This window comes from Thalassophryne amazonica, chromosome 16 (genome assembly GCF_902500255.1).
Source record: "Thalassophryne amazonica chromosome 16, fThaAma1.1, whole genome shotgun sequence".
Classification (NCBI taxonomy): Eukaryota; Metazoa; Chordata; class Actinopteri; order Batrachoidiformes; family Batrachoididae; genus Thalassophryne; species Thalassophryne amazonica.
The window spans coordinates 2454545-2470586 of NC_047118.1; the positions used below are offsets into that span (position 1 = coordinate 2454545).

At 40.1% G+C, this 16042-nt stretch overlaps 1 protein-coding gene across 2 annotated transcripts in view; it reads left to right on the forward strand.

Annotated features, from left to right (window-relative positions):
• The first annotated feature begins 339 nt into the window (after window positions 1-339).
• The window catches only part of slc1a9 (solute carrier family 1 member 9), a 42496-nt gene continuing 26793 nt past the window's right edge, over window positions 340-16042 (forward strand). For both annotated transcript variants that reach the window (XM_034191115.1, XM_034191114.1), the window contains exons 1-4: window positions 340-475; window positions 1652-1804; window positions 7345-7601; window positions 11347-11452. In XM_034191115.1, coding sequence (XP_034047006.1) covers window positions 472-475; window positions 1652-1804; window positions 7345-7601; window positions 11347-11452 — 520 coding nt within the window. In that variant the 5' untranslated portion in view covers window positions 340-471. The remainder of the gene's footprint in view (window positions 476-1651; window positions 1805-7344; window positions 7602-11346; window positions 11453-16042) is intronic.

Here is a 16042-nt window from a genome sequence, read left to right on the forward strand (position 1 = left end):
CCCCTCCCTGAGCCTGGTTCTGCTGGAGGGTTCTTCCTGTTAAAAGGGAGTTTTTCCTTCCCACTGTAGCCAAGTGCTTGCTCACAGGGGGTCGTTTTGACCGTTGGGGTTTTGCATAATTATTGTATGGCCTTGCCTTACAATATAAAGCGCCTTGGGGCAACTGTTTGTTGTGATTTGGCGCTATATAAAAAAAAAAAATTGAATTGAGTCTAATATATATATAATTGTCACCTTCTGAAATAACTGACAAAAAATATAGATTTTTTTTCTCACAATATTCCAATTTTTTGAGACACATCTGTTATTTTATGATCCACAGGCAGGATGACAAACCAGCCAACCATCAACCAGTCCAATGCAAAGAAAGACAAAGAAGACAACCAGCCAGATGACAGCACAGAGGTCTTGTATAAAGATGCCGGTTATTGCAGCCGCAACACCCACAACCTGCTGCTGGGACTCACTGTCATGGGTATGATTCCAAGCTCAAACTAGGTCCTAAATGTCTGTTTATTTTATTTGAAATATTTCTTAAAGTAAGCCTTAAACTCTGCTGTTGGACAAAACCTTTAATTGAATGCTTGTCTCCGTTATTTTAAAACCCTGAACCGTGTTAAATGTGCAGGCAAAAAGTTCTTTTTCCCATCAGACTTCTTTGGCTTGTTGTTGTCTTTTGTGTGTCTCGCCAGTCCTAAATCTTCGGTATGTTTTGTATAGCTGCAGTATGTTCTTTATCAAAAAAAAAAAGAAAAAAAGAAAACCCCAGCACAGTGCAGTAGAGAGTTATTCCTGTTGATCATTTGTCACCCAGATTTAAACGTAGATTTAAACCTGTTTACATTACTGTAGATGGAGCTCATTAGTCAGAGGTCTCTTACATGTCACTTGTAAAAACTGCACTTTTTTTCAGAGCAGAACGCCAGCAAGCCTGCAAACAAAATATAAACTACAGTTCTGCAAGTCCAGTGCCAGTGCAGATGTTTGAGATTTTTGTCATGCTTCTTGCTGATATTTAACATCATTTTTTAATATTTATACTGTCTAAATATTCATTTGTATAAACCAAGAACTGTACATTTCTGAAGGTCAACAAATCACATAAAACCTCATCTAAAGTCAAGTAACTAAAATGAATTCATAGCATAAAATGTTAAAAGGTTCCCAGACAGGGAGGCAGTTCCCTCTGAGGGGTCGTGATGCAGTTTAGAGAATTTAATTATTTCCCTGCGTGTCAGCTAAGCGGCCAGCAGGGTATTGTTTCACTGGTGTGTGTGTGTGTGTGTGTGTGTGTGTGTGTGTGTGTGTGTGTGTGTGTGTGTGTGTGTGTGTGTGTGTGTGTGTGTGTGTGTGTGTGTGTGTGTGGGTGTGTGTGTGTGTGTGTGGGTGTGTGTGTCTGTGGTCAAGATACAGCTGTGAACAGCTGAACGGATTTCCTTTAAATTGTTCTTTGCATTTTGAAGATATCAACAGACAAACAAACGGATATGGACATTATAATGGTTTCTTTCCCATTTGTTGCCAGACTAGTTACAGTATACCCTTAGGGATGGAGCAGTAGTCTAAAAAAGTATATACCTGCACATTCTAAGTAAATCAATATAGACTTGACAATACTGACTGCATCTGTCTTCCAATACCTCATCCCCAGGTGTTGTCATGGGAGCCGTGTTCGGGATGCTGCTTCGGTATATAAAGTTGTCGGATATTGTTATTCTCACAATGGTATCCTTCCCTGGAGAAATCCTGATGAGGATGCTGAAGATGCTCATCCTACCTTTGATCATCTCCAGCCTTATCACAGGTGTGACCGTACAAATATGGTGTGTGTGATAAAAAGCAGTGGGCAGCGTTGGCGTACAGGTACACTGGAAGCTTACAAACAAGCCACTAACTATCAAAGCTAAAAAACCATTACTACAATATAGATTTTTAAATGCATACATTGCAGCAAAACTATTCATGTCAATAACGTGCACTCACAGAAATATTTAACCCTAACTTTAAGATTTATAGAATTTTATTACATGATAAATTCCCATTTACTTTCTTTAGATAATTTTAATACAAACCTACCAAATAAACCTTACATGATGTATATTCATTACTGTAATAAATCCTATTTATTTGAAATGCATAATCCTCAGCTTTATGTATTTAGTATTAATAAAATATAATTACTCTGAATCAATAATAATGACAGTATTTATTTAAAATACATAAAGTATATTGTTTGAATTGCATAATAATTATGTTACCTATACAAAATAAATGGCATAGGTAACATAATTATTATGCAATTCAAGTGGTCAATATAGTAGCACTTAGGTGGGGCCAAAATAAGCAAGAAGTCTCTTTTATGCAAATGGTTAGCGATGTCACACGGCCACTGCCAATCTGAGTGAAGGTAGAGTGACGTACTTTGGTTGGCTGTTGGTTATATTTAGTTATTAGTAGTAATGTTCCTGTTTAAACTGTACAACATCAAGCCCCAATTACAGTTCTTTGTCATAATGGTTTGATAATCAAGTGTTAGGAATCATTGCCATCTTTTATATAAATGCTGGCAGTGTTGACTGGATTTTGACCCCCACAATACCCATGAAGTTACTGTATGTACAGAGTTTCTCATCATCCTGTCTCAGTGCTCTTGTGTTAACATCAATTTAAGCCTATTACCAGGCTGCAGTAGAGGCAACGTGTTGATGACAGTTGGGAAGGATGTACATCAGCGAGGCAAAGAGCCTCTGCAGCATTTTATGACCCATTGCTGTAGGACCCCATTCCTACCAGGCTGCTCAAGGAAGCCCTACCATTATTTAATGCTTCGATCTTAAATATGATCAATCTATCTTTGTTAGTTGGCTATGTACCACAGGCTTTTAAGGTGGCAGTAATTAAACCATTACTTAAAAAGCCATCACTTGACCCAGCTATCTTAGCTAATTATAGGCCAATCTCCAACCTTCCTTTTCTCTCAAAAATTCTTGAAAGGGTAGTTGTAAAACAGCTAACTGATCATCTGCAGAGGAATGGTCTATTTGAAGAGTTTCAGTCAGGTTTTAGAATTCATCATAGTACAGAAACAGCATTAGTGAAGGTTACAAATGATCTTCTTATGGCCTCGGACAGTGGACTTATCTCTGTGCTTGTTCTGTTAGACCTCAGTGCTGCTTTTGATACTGTTGACCATAAAATTTTATTACAGAGATTAGAGCATGCCATAGGTATTAAAGGCACTGCACTACGGTGGTTTGAATCATATTTGTCTAATAGATTACAATTTGTTCATGTAAATGGGGAATCTTCTTCACAGACTAAAGTTAATTATGGAGTTCCACAAGGTTCTGTGCTAGGACCAATTTTATTCACTTTATACATGCTTCCCTTAGGCAGTATCATTAGACGGCATTGCTTAAATTTTCATTGTTACGCAGATGATACCCAGCTTTATCTATCCATGAAGCCAGAGGACACACACCAATTAGTTAAAGTGCAGGATTGTCTTTCAGACATAAAGACATGGATGACCTCTAATTTCCTGCTTTTAAATTCAGATAAAACTGAAGTTATTGTACTTGGCCCCACAAATCTTAGAAACATGGTGTCTAACCAGATCCTTACTCTGGATGGCATTACCCTGACCTCTAGTAATACTGTGAGAAATCTTGGAGTCATTTTTGATAAGGATATGTCCTTCAATGCGCATATTAAACAAATATGTAGGACTGCTTTTTTTTGCATTTGCGCAATATCTCTAAAATTAGAAAGGTCTTGTCTCAGAGTGATGCTGAAAAACTAATTCATGCATTTATTTCCTCTAGGCTGGACTATTGTAATTCATTATTATCAGGTTGTCCTAAAAGTTCCCTGAAAAGCCTTCAGTTAATTGAAAATGCTGCAGCTAGAGTACTGACGGGGACTAGAAGGAGAGAGCATATCTCACCCATATTGGCCTCTCTTCATTGGCTTCCTGTTAATTCTAGAATAGAATTTAAAATTCTTCTTCTTACTTATAAGGTTTTGAATAATCAGGTCCCATCTTAGGGACCTCGTAGTACCATATCACCCCAATAGAGCGCTTCGCTCTCAGACTGCAGGCTTACTTGTAGTTCCTAGGGTTTGTAAGAGTAGAATGGGAGGCAGAGCCTTCAGCTTTCAGGCTCCTCTCCTGTGGAACCAGCTCCCAATTCAGATCAGGGAGACAGACACCCTCTCTACTTTTAAGATTAGGCTTAAAACTTTCCTTTTTGCTAAAGCTTATAGTTAGGGCTGGATCAGGTGACCCTGAACCATCCCTTAGTTATGCTGCTATAGACTTAGACTGCTGGGGGGTTCCCATGATGCACTGAGTGTTTCTTTCTCTTTTTGCTCTGTATGCACCACTCTGCATTTAATCATTAGTGATTGATCTCTGCTCCCCTCCACAGCATGTCTTTTTCCTGGTTCTCTCCCTCAGCCCCAACCAGTCCCAGCAGAAGACTGCCCCTCCCTGAGCCTGGTTCTGCTGGAGGTTTCTTCCTGTTAAAAGGGAGTTTTTCCTTCCCACTGTAGCCAAGTGCTTGCTGGGGTTTTTCTGTAATTACTGTATGGCTTTGCCTTCAATATAAAGCGCCTTGGGGCAACTGTTTGTTGTGATTTGGCGCTATATAAATAAAATTGATTTGATATTTATTTTTTCTGTGCCAGCCAAAGGCAGTGAGATGGGTGGTAGCACAGCAGTAAACACTGGCCTTGAGGAATTATTCATACTAGTATTTTGCAGTGTGTATTTTTTTCTCACCAAATACTTAAAGTTATTAAGAACAATAGCATTTCAATGTAGTAATTAAAGGGTGAATCCATCTACCACGAATGCAAATATGACAGTAATTATGACACACTTTCAGCACAAACCATCTCCAGTGTGTCGGGAATATCATGGGCCGTGTTGTACCTGTGTCGAGGTGTTTCGTATAGTGTGTTGTTGTGGGTCATTTCCCTACTTTACAAGACACCTTAAAATAATTTGGTTTAGTCTAATTCTATACATTTTATACACGTGGGGTTTGTGGATTTCAAGGATGTTTATGCAGAGAAAAGAGTTGTGGTATTGTATGAGATAATCAAGAGTGGCAGACAAGTATATGAGCTTGTTGTAAGATACATTTATGTGCAGTATGCAGTAGGAGAGTGACAGATGAGTTCACAGCTGAGGAGGGATTGTAGCAAGGATCATGTCTGATTTTCACTACTCAGCCTAAGAATCAGAAAGCCATGTTGGAATTTGAAAAGAAAAGAAAAACATTCTGGAAGTTTTATGGACTAATGACATCAAGATTAACCTCGACCGACGTGATGGAATGTCTAAAGTGTGGAGGAAGAAAGCATCTGTTATGCTGCTATAGACGTAGACTGCTGGGGGGTTCCCATGATGCACTGTTTCTTTCTCTTTTTGGTCTGTATGCACCACTCTGCGTTTAATCATTAGTGATCGATCTCTGCTCCCCTCCACAGCATGTCTTTTTCCTGGTTCTCTCCCTCAGCCCCAACCAGTCTCAGCAGAAGACTGCCCCTCCCTGAGCCTGGTTCTGCTGGAGGTTTCTTCCTGTTAAAAGGGAGTTTTTCCTTCCCACTGTAGCCAAGTGCTTGCTCACAGGGGGTCGTTTTGACCGTTGGGGTTTTACATAATTATTGTATGGCCTTGCCTTACAATATAAAGCGCCTTGGGGCAACTGTTTGTTGTGATTTGGCGCTATATAAAAAAAATTGATTGATTGATTGATTGATCTAATCCATGAAACATGGCAGAGGTCATATCATGGCTCGGCAGTGGCTGCTTCTGGAGCAGGCTCACTAATCTTGACTGATGATGTAACTCGTAACGATAACAGCAGAATAAATTCAGAAGCCCGCTGACACGTTTTGTCTGCTGGTTTACATTAAGTAGAAAACATGGAAGGTTGTAGAGTGTTCAGGTTATTCACCAGACCTATAACCAGTTGTGTCTTTCACCCCTTGAAGTCTGTTTTCAAGAATTTTACATCATATAGATAACTAGAACTCTTGGTCGAAATTTTAATGTACCTGCATTAATTAAGAGCCTTGAGTAATGACAGCCAGCCTGTTGCCTATATTAGTAGATATAATGCTAGAATAATACAACAAAAAAAAGAAATTGCTAATGTGGTGATGTCAAGAGTCATAGGCCTGATGCAGTTATTCTCGTAATACACAAATGTATTCTGGGTCAGTCATACTTCAAACACATGGTGCGAGTGGGTCTGGTACTGCTCCAGTCTGTGAAAGTGGAGCAAGATAGAATGAGAGTGTCACCAGCATCATTCCAGTAAGAACGTATTTGGAATCAGAGGCCAGTCCTCCAGGTGTAACCTTTTTGCAGATGACATTCTGTTCTTTTGCACCAGAAGGGAGGATGTACAAAGCAACTTAGAAGACTGGAGAAGGGATTTCAAAGACAGGATGGAAGATTAATAGGAATAAGACAGAATATTGAGGTTTAACAGAGGTCAGGATTCAATACTACTAATAGATTTAAATACTGTGGATTAGTTGTAGAGTGAAGATGGCAAACTGGGTGCAGAAATAGTCTCGAGAGTGCAGTCTGGATGGAACAACAGCAAATGCATCTTAGGAGTATAGAGTGACTGGAATATTTAAGACAAAGGTTAAAGTTCAGGGTTCAATGATGTATGATCCTGACGCTTGACCTTAGGCTCATGAGCCAAATCCATCTCAGAGAGCAGACGCTGGACACCTTTGCAACAGAATGGACCACTGACTAAACTGCTGCATTTAGAGACGACCATGGACCTCGATTCCTTTTGTACTGATTTTTCAATGACTTGTTCAATGTTTTTGACACCTGTGAATAAATGAAATGTTGCTGCCTGCAGTTATTAAGTGAATTAAACTACACTCCACTGCAGGATTTAAACATTTCTGCAGAAATAATCACTGAGCTTTCTCTTCTTCCAGCAACCCAAAGTCCTTATTATCCGTTGTACTGCTGTGTGTAGTTTTCTTACTCCTAAAGTAAAAACTCTGATGACATTCTGACCAAAGAGCATAACAGACACTCTGAAAAATATTTTATTTGCCATTAGGTCCACATATATTTGGACACAGAGAGAGCTTTTTATTGTTTTAGCCGTCCATCACAGCAATAAAACCTACATTTAAACAAATACAAAGAAAACAGTGACTGGCCTTTGTGAATGTCAGAATTTAAAACAACTTCACTTAACGTTACTGAAAACAGTTTTACATAAACACCACAACGCTTGACGACATTTGCATCAACATGTAGAGTTTTTTATGGGATTGTGAACAATCTGCTTCCAGGCCTGGCTGGTCTAGACGCCCGCTCCAGCGGCAGGATGGGCAGTAGAGCCATGGTGTACTACATGTCCACCACTGTAATTGCTGCTGTCCTCGGGGTCATTCTGGTGTTAGGGATCCACCCAGGAAACCCCAAACTCAGGGGAGCTCAGAGGACCACCGCTCCCGAGAAGAATCAGGAGGTCAGCAGCCTTGATGCCTTCCTCGACCTGATCAGAAACCTCTTTCCTGAAAACCTGGTGCAGGCCTCCTTACAACAGGTACTACTCAGTATGAGCACCACATCAAGGTACTTGCTAGATCACTTTGGCTTGTTATTGGTGTAAATCATACTCAAACGTCTGATGGTGATAGCATTGGATCCAAACCATTTCAAATAACTTCAGATTATTTAAGTACAGGTGTGTTCAAAATAACAGCAGTGTGTTTTAAAAAGTGAGTAAAGCTCAAAATCCTTGTAACAGCTTTTATTTCCATACACACAAATGCATTGGGAACACTGCACATTCTATTACAAATCAAAACTGTCAGGAAGTGTGAGGACTTGGCACGACAGGCAGGTGGACACAAATGTAGACTCATGCTCAGAGGACGGATTTAGAAAAAGGTTTAATTCAAAAAAACAGGCTCTGGTCGATACACAGGGTCACAAGCAGGCAGGCGGAGGTACAGACAGACGTGAGGCGGCGGCGTGGTCAGTAACGAGCAGAGTTCCAGCACGGGCAAACAGGTGTATCAGAAGAGGCAAAAACGGAGTCAAAAAACAAGCAGGGTTCAGGCACAGAGAAGCAGGTTAACTGGCTCAGGCAAAAGGCAAGGTCAAAACAGGCGAAGGTCATACACGGCAAGAAAAACAGACTATGGCAGAAAACACGAGAGGCTTCAAACGAGGCAATATGCACAACGAACTAGCAGTGAGCTGTTAAAGACAAGGGGTTTAAATCAGAGGATAATCAGGGCGTGATGATATGCAGGTGCAGGAAAGAAGGCGTGGCTGAGTGAGACAGTGGAGTGACAGGTGGGCGTGTCAGACAAAAGCAGGAAAAAGAGGAATATGACAGTGACAGAACAAATGTTAAACAATAAGGAAATAATGATACCTAGAATACAAATGTGGTAACAGAATAAACAAAGGCAGGAACAGAACAGAAAATTAAAGGCTGGACCTAAACTAGATGAGAACTCAACATGTGGCAGGAGTGTACAGAAAACCCTGTGACTGAATAACCAGAAAGTAAAGGATGAAGACTAAACTAGAACAGAACTCAATAAGTGGCTGAAGTGTAACAGATCATAAAACCAAGACCAAAGTGGAAGAAACAGAAAATAAACATTCAGGGTCAGACAGAAGGACAAAGAGAGGGAAACAGACAGAGACTGGGGGACAAAACCAGATTCGGGGCAGGTCCAGGACGAAAGCATGACAAAAACATAAAGAAAAATTAAGCAAATTTGTTGTTACAGTGCATCCAGAAAGTATTCACAGCAGTATTCACTTTTTCCATATTTTGTTATGTTACAGCCTTATTCCAAAATAGATTAAATTAATTTTCCCCCACAAAATTCTACGCACAACACCCCATAATGACAATGTGAAAAACGTTTGTAAAGAAAATGTTTTTTGAACAGCCTAATATTCCTTTTTTTTCACTTTCTGCAAAGTAATAACAAATATGATCATTTTTTTCTTCATGTTTTGATTTGGAATAGAATGTGCAGTGTTCCCAATGCATTTGTGCAAATAGAAATAAAAGCTATTAGGATTTTGAGCTTTACTCTCCTTTTTAAACACACTGCTGTTATTTTGAACACAATGAGAATGAGAGAATGAGAATGAGAGGTGGAATCTCACGGACTCAGAGACGACAGGAACTTAGCTGACTGGAGCAGAGTGGCACGCTCTGAAGCTGACTGCAGATGAACGGCGGCACAGCTGTGACTTCCTAACGTGATGTAGTAGTTGCAGGTAGTGGCGTGGAACCCAGGAGATGCTGCAGCATGGAAGCTGCACAGGAAGGCATCCGGCTATCAATTGCACCAAGTACACTAAAACAAACAAGGAAGTGGCATTCTACTTCTTTCCAAAGGACAAAATGAGGTGAGCCATGTGCTTGTTTAGTATTGACTACTAATCAGTGCTATTCAGTACTAGGGATGGGTATCGAGAACCGGTTCCTTTCAGGTATCGTTACGAAATGATTCGATCCACTGACATCAATAACCTTTTTGCTTAACGATTCCCTTATTGGTCCTTCAGAGTGGCTGTTGTTTTCCTGTTTGTCAGGAAAATGATAATTTCTCTACATTGATTACAGAACCTGCAGCAGGTCTGTAATCAACTTTTCTGCAGCGCAGCTTTGCTTTGAACCTTGAACCAATTGAAGCAGTGATTCACATATCGAAGCAGTGCTTCAATCTACTACTTCATTTATTCATTGTTTTATTTTGCTTTATCTTAATTTTCCCCCACTAAAACCCTAAAGAGCATATGTCTGTGAGTAATATTTACCTTTTTTATGTTAAACTGACTTGTTATGGTTTTCTGAAACAGTTGACAGATGTATTTCATAATTTAAAAACGGGACCGATGCTAACGCATTAGCATGTCTATGGTGTTTTCAATGTTAAAGTTAGCATTAAGTTGTTGCAGCTGTCAGCACGTTTGTGTGCATTTGTTTTCTATATAATAATTAATGGCTCAGCATTTGTTGTCGTAAAAGAGTCAAATGTATTACAAATTGGAATATTTTTAAGTTTATTTTTGTTTATATATTAATAATAATAATAGCAACAACAACAATAATAGTAATAATAACTAATAATGCTACAATACAATTTTAGAGAAAGAGACAAAAAGAACCAGATTAAAAACACAACAGAAAATATAAAACCAACTAACAATGAACATAAGTAAATACAGTATAGAAATAGTAGCTTGTAGTACACTCAACAGATGTTTTGTTTACAAAACATCACTCCACTGCAGCAGCCAAGCTGCCCCAGTTACACACAATCAAAATGGCGTCCAGATTACATCATTTTGTGGGAGTCGGCCCTCTTTATGTTCTCTCTGCCCCGGGTCTGAACTGGGCTCAGTGCTAAACTTAATCCTAACCCAGGCTGATTTTTAAACCAGGCCCAGTTCTCCAGAGGGCCCAGTTCTCTTTTTGTTACCTTTCAAAATGATGATGTTCATCAAACACAACATGACAGAAACAAGACACTGATGGAGAAGCATCTCCAATCCATCTGTTTTTCTAAATCCAGTCACACATCTTCTTCTGTACTGAGCACCTGCTTATTTCAAGTCCCAAGTATTTTTATTTATTTTTGCCAGATTAACACTCTCATTCAGCAGAACTATAAGACGTCACGGGTCACTTTATGTAACGCTGTGAGCTGGAGGGACATCTTAAAAGCGTGCACCAACCTCTTCATGCTGGAGAGACCGGAAACGAAGTGAAATAGTCATTTTCCAGTTCAAAGTCTACATGCTAAGTCCTGGTTTTCTTTTCCTTTCTTGTGTTTCTGTGTGATTATCAGGCGCTGCCTGGGGTCAGCTCTTCTGTTGTTGCTAATCTCTCTACAGCTGCAAAGTCCCATCCTTATGTACTACAGGAAGGCATCTGCTGGTGAAAAAGCCTGGACTGATGAGCACCAGCTTACGGCCATTCTGTTCTCTTCTCTGTCTCCTGTTTATTCTCTTTACCTTTCACCACATGTCTTTTCTCTCTCTTCATCTCTGTTTTATTGCCTCTTCTATTCGTGCTCATGGGGAATTCATTGAAGACATAAAAGACAATTGCTTTTGCAGAAAGGAATTGTCTTTCAACTTTAATTCTCTTTTTATTTTTCTGGGTTCCTCTCCTTACCTCATCATGAAACCAGGAACCTTTGTTTTCTTCTATTTATTTATTTATTTTTTGCTCACAGGCAAAGTGAGTGAGATGGTTTTGTTCTGTTTGGTTCTGATCAGTCTGGATGTTCTTGTCTTCTTTCCTCCAGGTTCAGACGGTGTTGAAAACAGTGCCGGTGGCAGCATCCAACCAAACTGAGCCCGTCTTAGTCACTAAGAAGAAACTGGAGTATAAGTCGGGCATGAATGTCCTTGGTGAGCGCACGGTGACAGCTGACACACTGACCACACGGTTTACGCAGCGTGCACAGTGCACCTGTTTGTCTCTACGTGCTTCTGGTGACTTTATGTCATATCTCAGGAGCCGCTGGTCATACACTCTTCATGTTGGTGTCAAATCATTTATAAGTTACGTATAACTTTTGAGGGGAGGTCTGGGCGGCTTTGCTTGAGCTGCTGCCCCCGCGACCTGATCTCAGATGAAGAAGAAGAAAATAGATGGATGGATGGACCTTTTGAGAGGCTCTAAATGAAGAGTTTTCCACAAATACACAAGTGACTAGTGCACAGCTCAAAAAACTGCACAATATCTCAGTATCCACTGAGGCCAACAAGCAGACTTTGAACTGAAATTTCTCAACAAACTCAAGTAAATATTTTCTCCAACAACCCCCCCAAACACACACACACACACTGAAATGACACCTCCCTATATTTCAGTAACTGCGGAGGCACAGGCTGGGTTTATATACAACCCCAATTCCAATGAAGTTGGGATGTTGTGTAAAATGAAAATAAAAACAGAATACAATGATTTTCAAATCCTCTTCAACCTATATTCTATTGAACACACCACAAAGACAAGATATTTAATGTTCAAACTGATAAACTTTATTGTTTTTGTGCAAATATTTGCTCATTTTGAAACGGATGCCTGTAACACAATCAGACCACAGCAGGGTCGGACTGGGAACAGATTTCGGCCCTGGCATTTTTCCTCTGGACCAGCCCACTATTGGCCCGATGAATCCACCCCCAAACACGCACACCCACCCGTCCATACCGAACCCCCAATGAACAAATACTATACGAGGTCTGTTAGAAAAGTAACAGACCTTATTATTTTTTTCAAAAACCATATGGATTTGAATCACGTGTGATTACATCAGACATGCTTGAACCCTCGTGGGCATGCAAGAGTTTTTTCACGCCTGTCGGTTACGTCATTCGCCTGTGGGCAGTCTTTGAGTGAGGAGTCGTCCACCCTCTCGTCGTTTTTTTCATTGTTTAGCAATGGCTCAGAGACTGCGGCTTTGTTTGATAAAAATTTTTTCAAAAACTGTAAGGCACAACTGAGTGGACACCATTCAATAAATTCAGCTGGTTTTCGGTGAAAATTTTAACAGCTGATGAGAGATTTTGCTGTGTAAGTGTCGCCGTAAGGATGGCCCACGGCGCCTGACGGCGATCTGCGCTCCGAGGCAGCGTCATCTCGCTGTTTCAAGCTGAAAATGTCCACATTTCAGGCTCTGTTGACCCAGGTCATCGTCAGAGAACAGAGAAGTTTCAGAAGAAGTCGGCATGAGGAGTTTATGCGGACATTCCATTGTTAAAGATTTTGTAATGAAAGAACGTGTGGGCAGAGTCGCATGTCGGACCGGACCCGACCGCGGGGGGTCGCCACAGGAAAAACACCTCCATTGGAAACCTTAACGGGCAAGTTGGAACATGCCCAGCTGTTAAACAGTTTCTGAGATACTCACTTGTTGAAAGCCATCAAAAGCTGCCTGAATTTTACAAATGGTTTTCAACACGGAGCTGTTTTTCCTGTCGCGGCGTCGTCACGGAACCGACTCAGTGAATTTGCCCGCACGTTCTTTCATTACAAAATCTCCTTTAACAGTGGAATGTCCGCATAAACTCCTGATGCCGGCTTCTTCTGAAACTTCTCTGTTCTCTGACGACGTCCTGGGTGAACAGAGCATTAAATTAGGAAGTTTCAGCTCGAAACAGCCAGACGGACGCCACCTCCGACCGCGCCGCGCTGATCCGCTTTGTGGGCTGTGCTTAAACCGAAAGAAACTCCACAATCTGTCATCAGCCACTAAACTTTTCACCGAAAACCAGCAGAATTCTGGCCAATTTTCTTAAATCCTCCAAACCGTGACTATCCAGGGTTGGGACCAGGAAGCAGAGTTGTAGTCTTACACACCTCTCTGCAGCTTCTCTCCCCCTGCCATCCCCTCATTACCCCATCCCCGTAGAGACGGTGTCTGCTCCCAGACCACCAATAACCAGCAAAAATCTATTTAATCATAAAAATTCAAAAAGAAAAAATAATATAGCACCTTCAACTGCACCATAGACTAAAACAGTTAAATGTGGTCTACTAAACATTAGGTCTCTCTCTTCTAAGTCCCTGTTGGTAAATGATATAATAATTGATCAACATATTGATTTATTCTGCCTTACAGAAACCTGGTTACAGCAGGATGAATATGTTAGTTTAAATGAGTCAACACCCCCGAGTCACACTAACTGTCAGAATGCTCGTAGCATGGGCCGAGGCGGAGGATTAGCAGCAATCTTCCATTCCAGCTTATTAATTAATCAAAAACCCAGACAGAGCTTTAATTCATTTGAAAGCTTGACTCTTAGTCTTGTCCATCCAAATTGTAAGTCCCAAAAACCAGTTTTATTTGTTATTATCTATCGTCCACCTGGTCGTTACTGTGAGTTTCTCTGTGAATTTTCAGACCTTTTGTCTGACTTAGTGCTTAGCTCAGATAAGATAATTATAGTGGGCGATTTTAACATCCACACTGATGCTGAGAATGACAGCCTCAACACTGCATTTAATCTGTTATTAGACTCTATTGGCTTTGCTCAAAATGTAAATGAGTCCACCCACCACTTTAATCATATCTTAGATCTTGTTCTGACTTATGGTATGGAAATAGAAGACTTAACTGTATTCCCTGAAAACTCCCTTCTGTCTGATAATTTTTAATAACATTTACATTTACTCTGATGGACTACCCAGCAGTGGGGAATAAGTTTCATTACACTAGAAGTCTTTCAGAAAGCGCTGTAACTAGGTTTAAGGATATGATTCCTTCTTTATGTTCTCTAATGCCATATACCAACACAGTGCAGAGAAGCTGCCTAAACTCTGTAAGTGAGATAGAGTATCTCGTCAATAGTTTTACATCCTCATTGAAGACAACTTTGGATGCTGTAGCTCCTCTGAAAAAGAGAGCTTTAAATCAGAAGTGCCTGACTCCGTGGTATAACTCACAAACTCGTAGCTTAAAGCAGATAACCCGTAAGTTGGAGAGGAAATGGCGTCTCACTAATTTAGAAGATCTTCACTTAGCCTGGAAAAAGAGTCTGTTGCTCTATAAAAAAGCCCTCCGTAAAGCTAGGACATCTTTCTACTCATCACTAATTGAAGAAAATAAGAACAACCCCAGGTTTCCTTTCAGCACTGTAGCCAGGCTGACAAAGAGTCAGAGCTCTATTGAGCCGAGTATTCCATTAACTTTAACTAGTAATGACTTCATGACTTTCTTTGCTAACAAAAATTTAACTATTAGAGAAAAAATTACTCATAATGATCCCAAAGACGTATCGTTATCTTTGGCTGCTTTCAGTGATGCCGGTATTTGGTTAGACTCTTTCTCTCCAATTGTTCTGTCTGAGTTATTTTCATTAGTTACTTCATCCAAACCATCAACGTTTATTAGACCCCATTCCTACCAGGCTGCTCAAGGAAGCCCTACCATTATTTAATGCTTCGATCTTAAATATGATCAATCTATCTTTGTTAGTTGGCTATGTACCACAGGCTTTTAAGGTGGCAGTAATTAAACCATTACTTAAAAAGCCATCACTTGACCCAGCTATCTTAGCTAATTATAGGCCAATCTCCAACCTTCCTTTTCTCTCAAAAATTCTTGAAAGGGTAGTTGTAAAACAGCTAACTGATCATCTGCAGAGGAATGGTCTATTTGAAGAGTTTCAGTCAGGTTTTAGAATTCATCATAGTACAGAAACAGCATTAGTGAAGGTTACAAATGATCTTCTTATGGCCTCGGACAGTGGACTCATCTCTGTGCTTTTTCTGTTAGACCTCAGTGCTGCTTTTGATACTGTTGACCATAAAATTTTATTACAGAGATTAGAGCATGCCATAGGTATTAAAGGCACTGCGCTGCGGTGGTTTGAATCATATTTGTCTAATAGATTACAATTTGTTCATGTAAATGGGGAATCTTCTTCACAGACTAAAGTTAATTATGGAGTTCCACAAGGTTCTGTGCTAGGACCAATTTTATTCACTTTATACATGCTTCCCTTAGGCAGTATTATTAGACGGTATTGCTTAAATTTTCATTGTTACGCAGATGATACCCAGCTTTATCTATCCATGAAGCCAGAGGACACACCAATTAGCTAAACTGCAGGATTGTCTTACAGACATAAAGACATGGATGACCTCTAATTTCCTGCTTTTAAACTCAGATAAAACTGAAGTTATTGTACTTGGCCCCACAAATCTTAGAAACATGGTGTCTAACCAGATCCTTACTCTGGATGGCATTACCCTGACCTCTAGTAATACTGTGAGAAATCTTGGAGTCATTTTTGATCAGGATATGTCATTCAAAGCGCATATTAAACAAATATGTAGGACTGCTTTTTTGCATTTACGCAATATCTCTAAAATTAGAAAGGTCTTGTCTCAGAGTGATGCTGAAAAACTAATTCATGCATTTATTTCCTCTAGGCTGGACTTTTGTAATTCATTATTATCAGGTTGTCCTAAAAGTTCCCTAAAAAGCC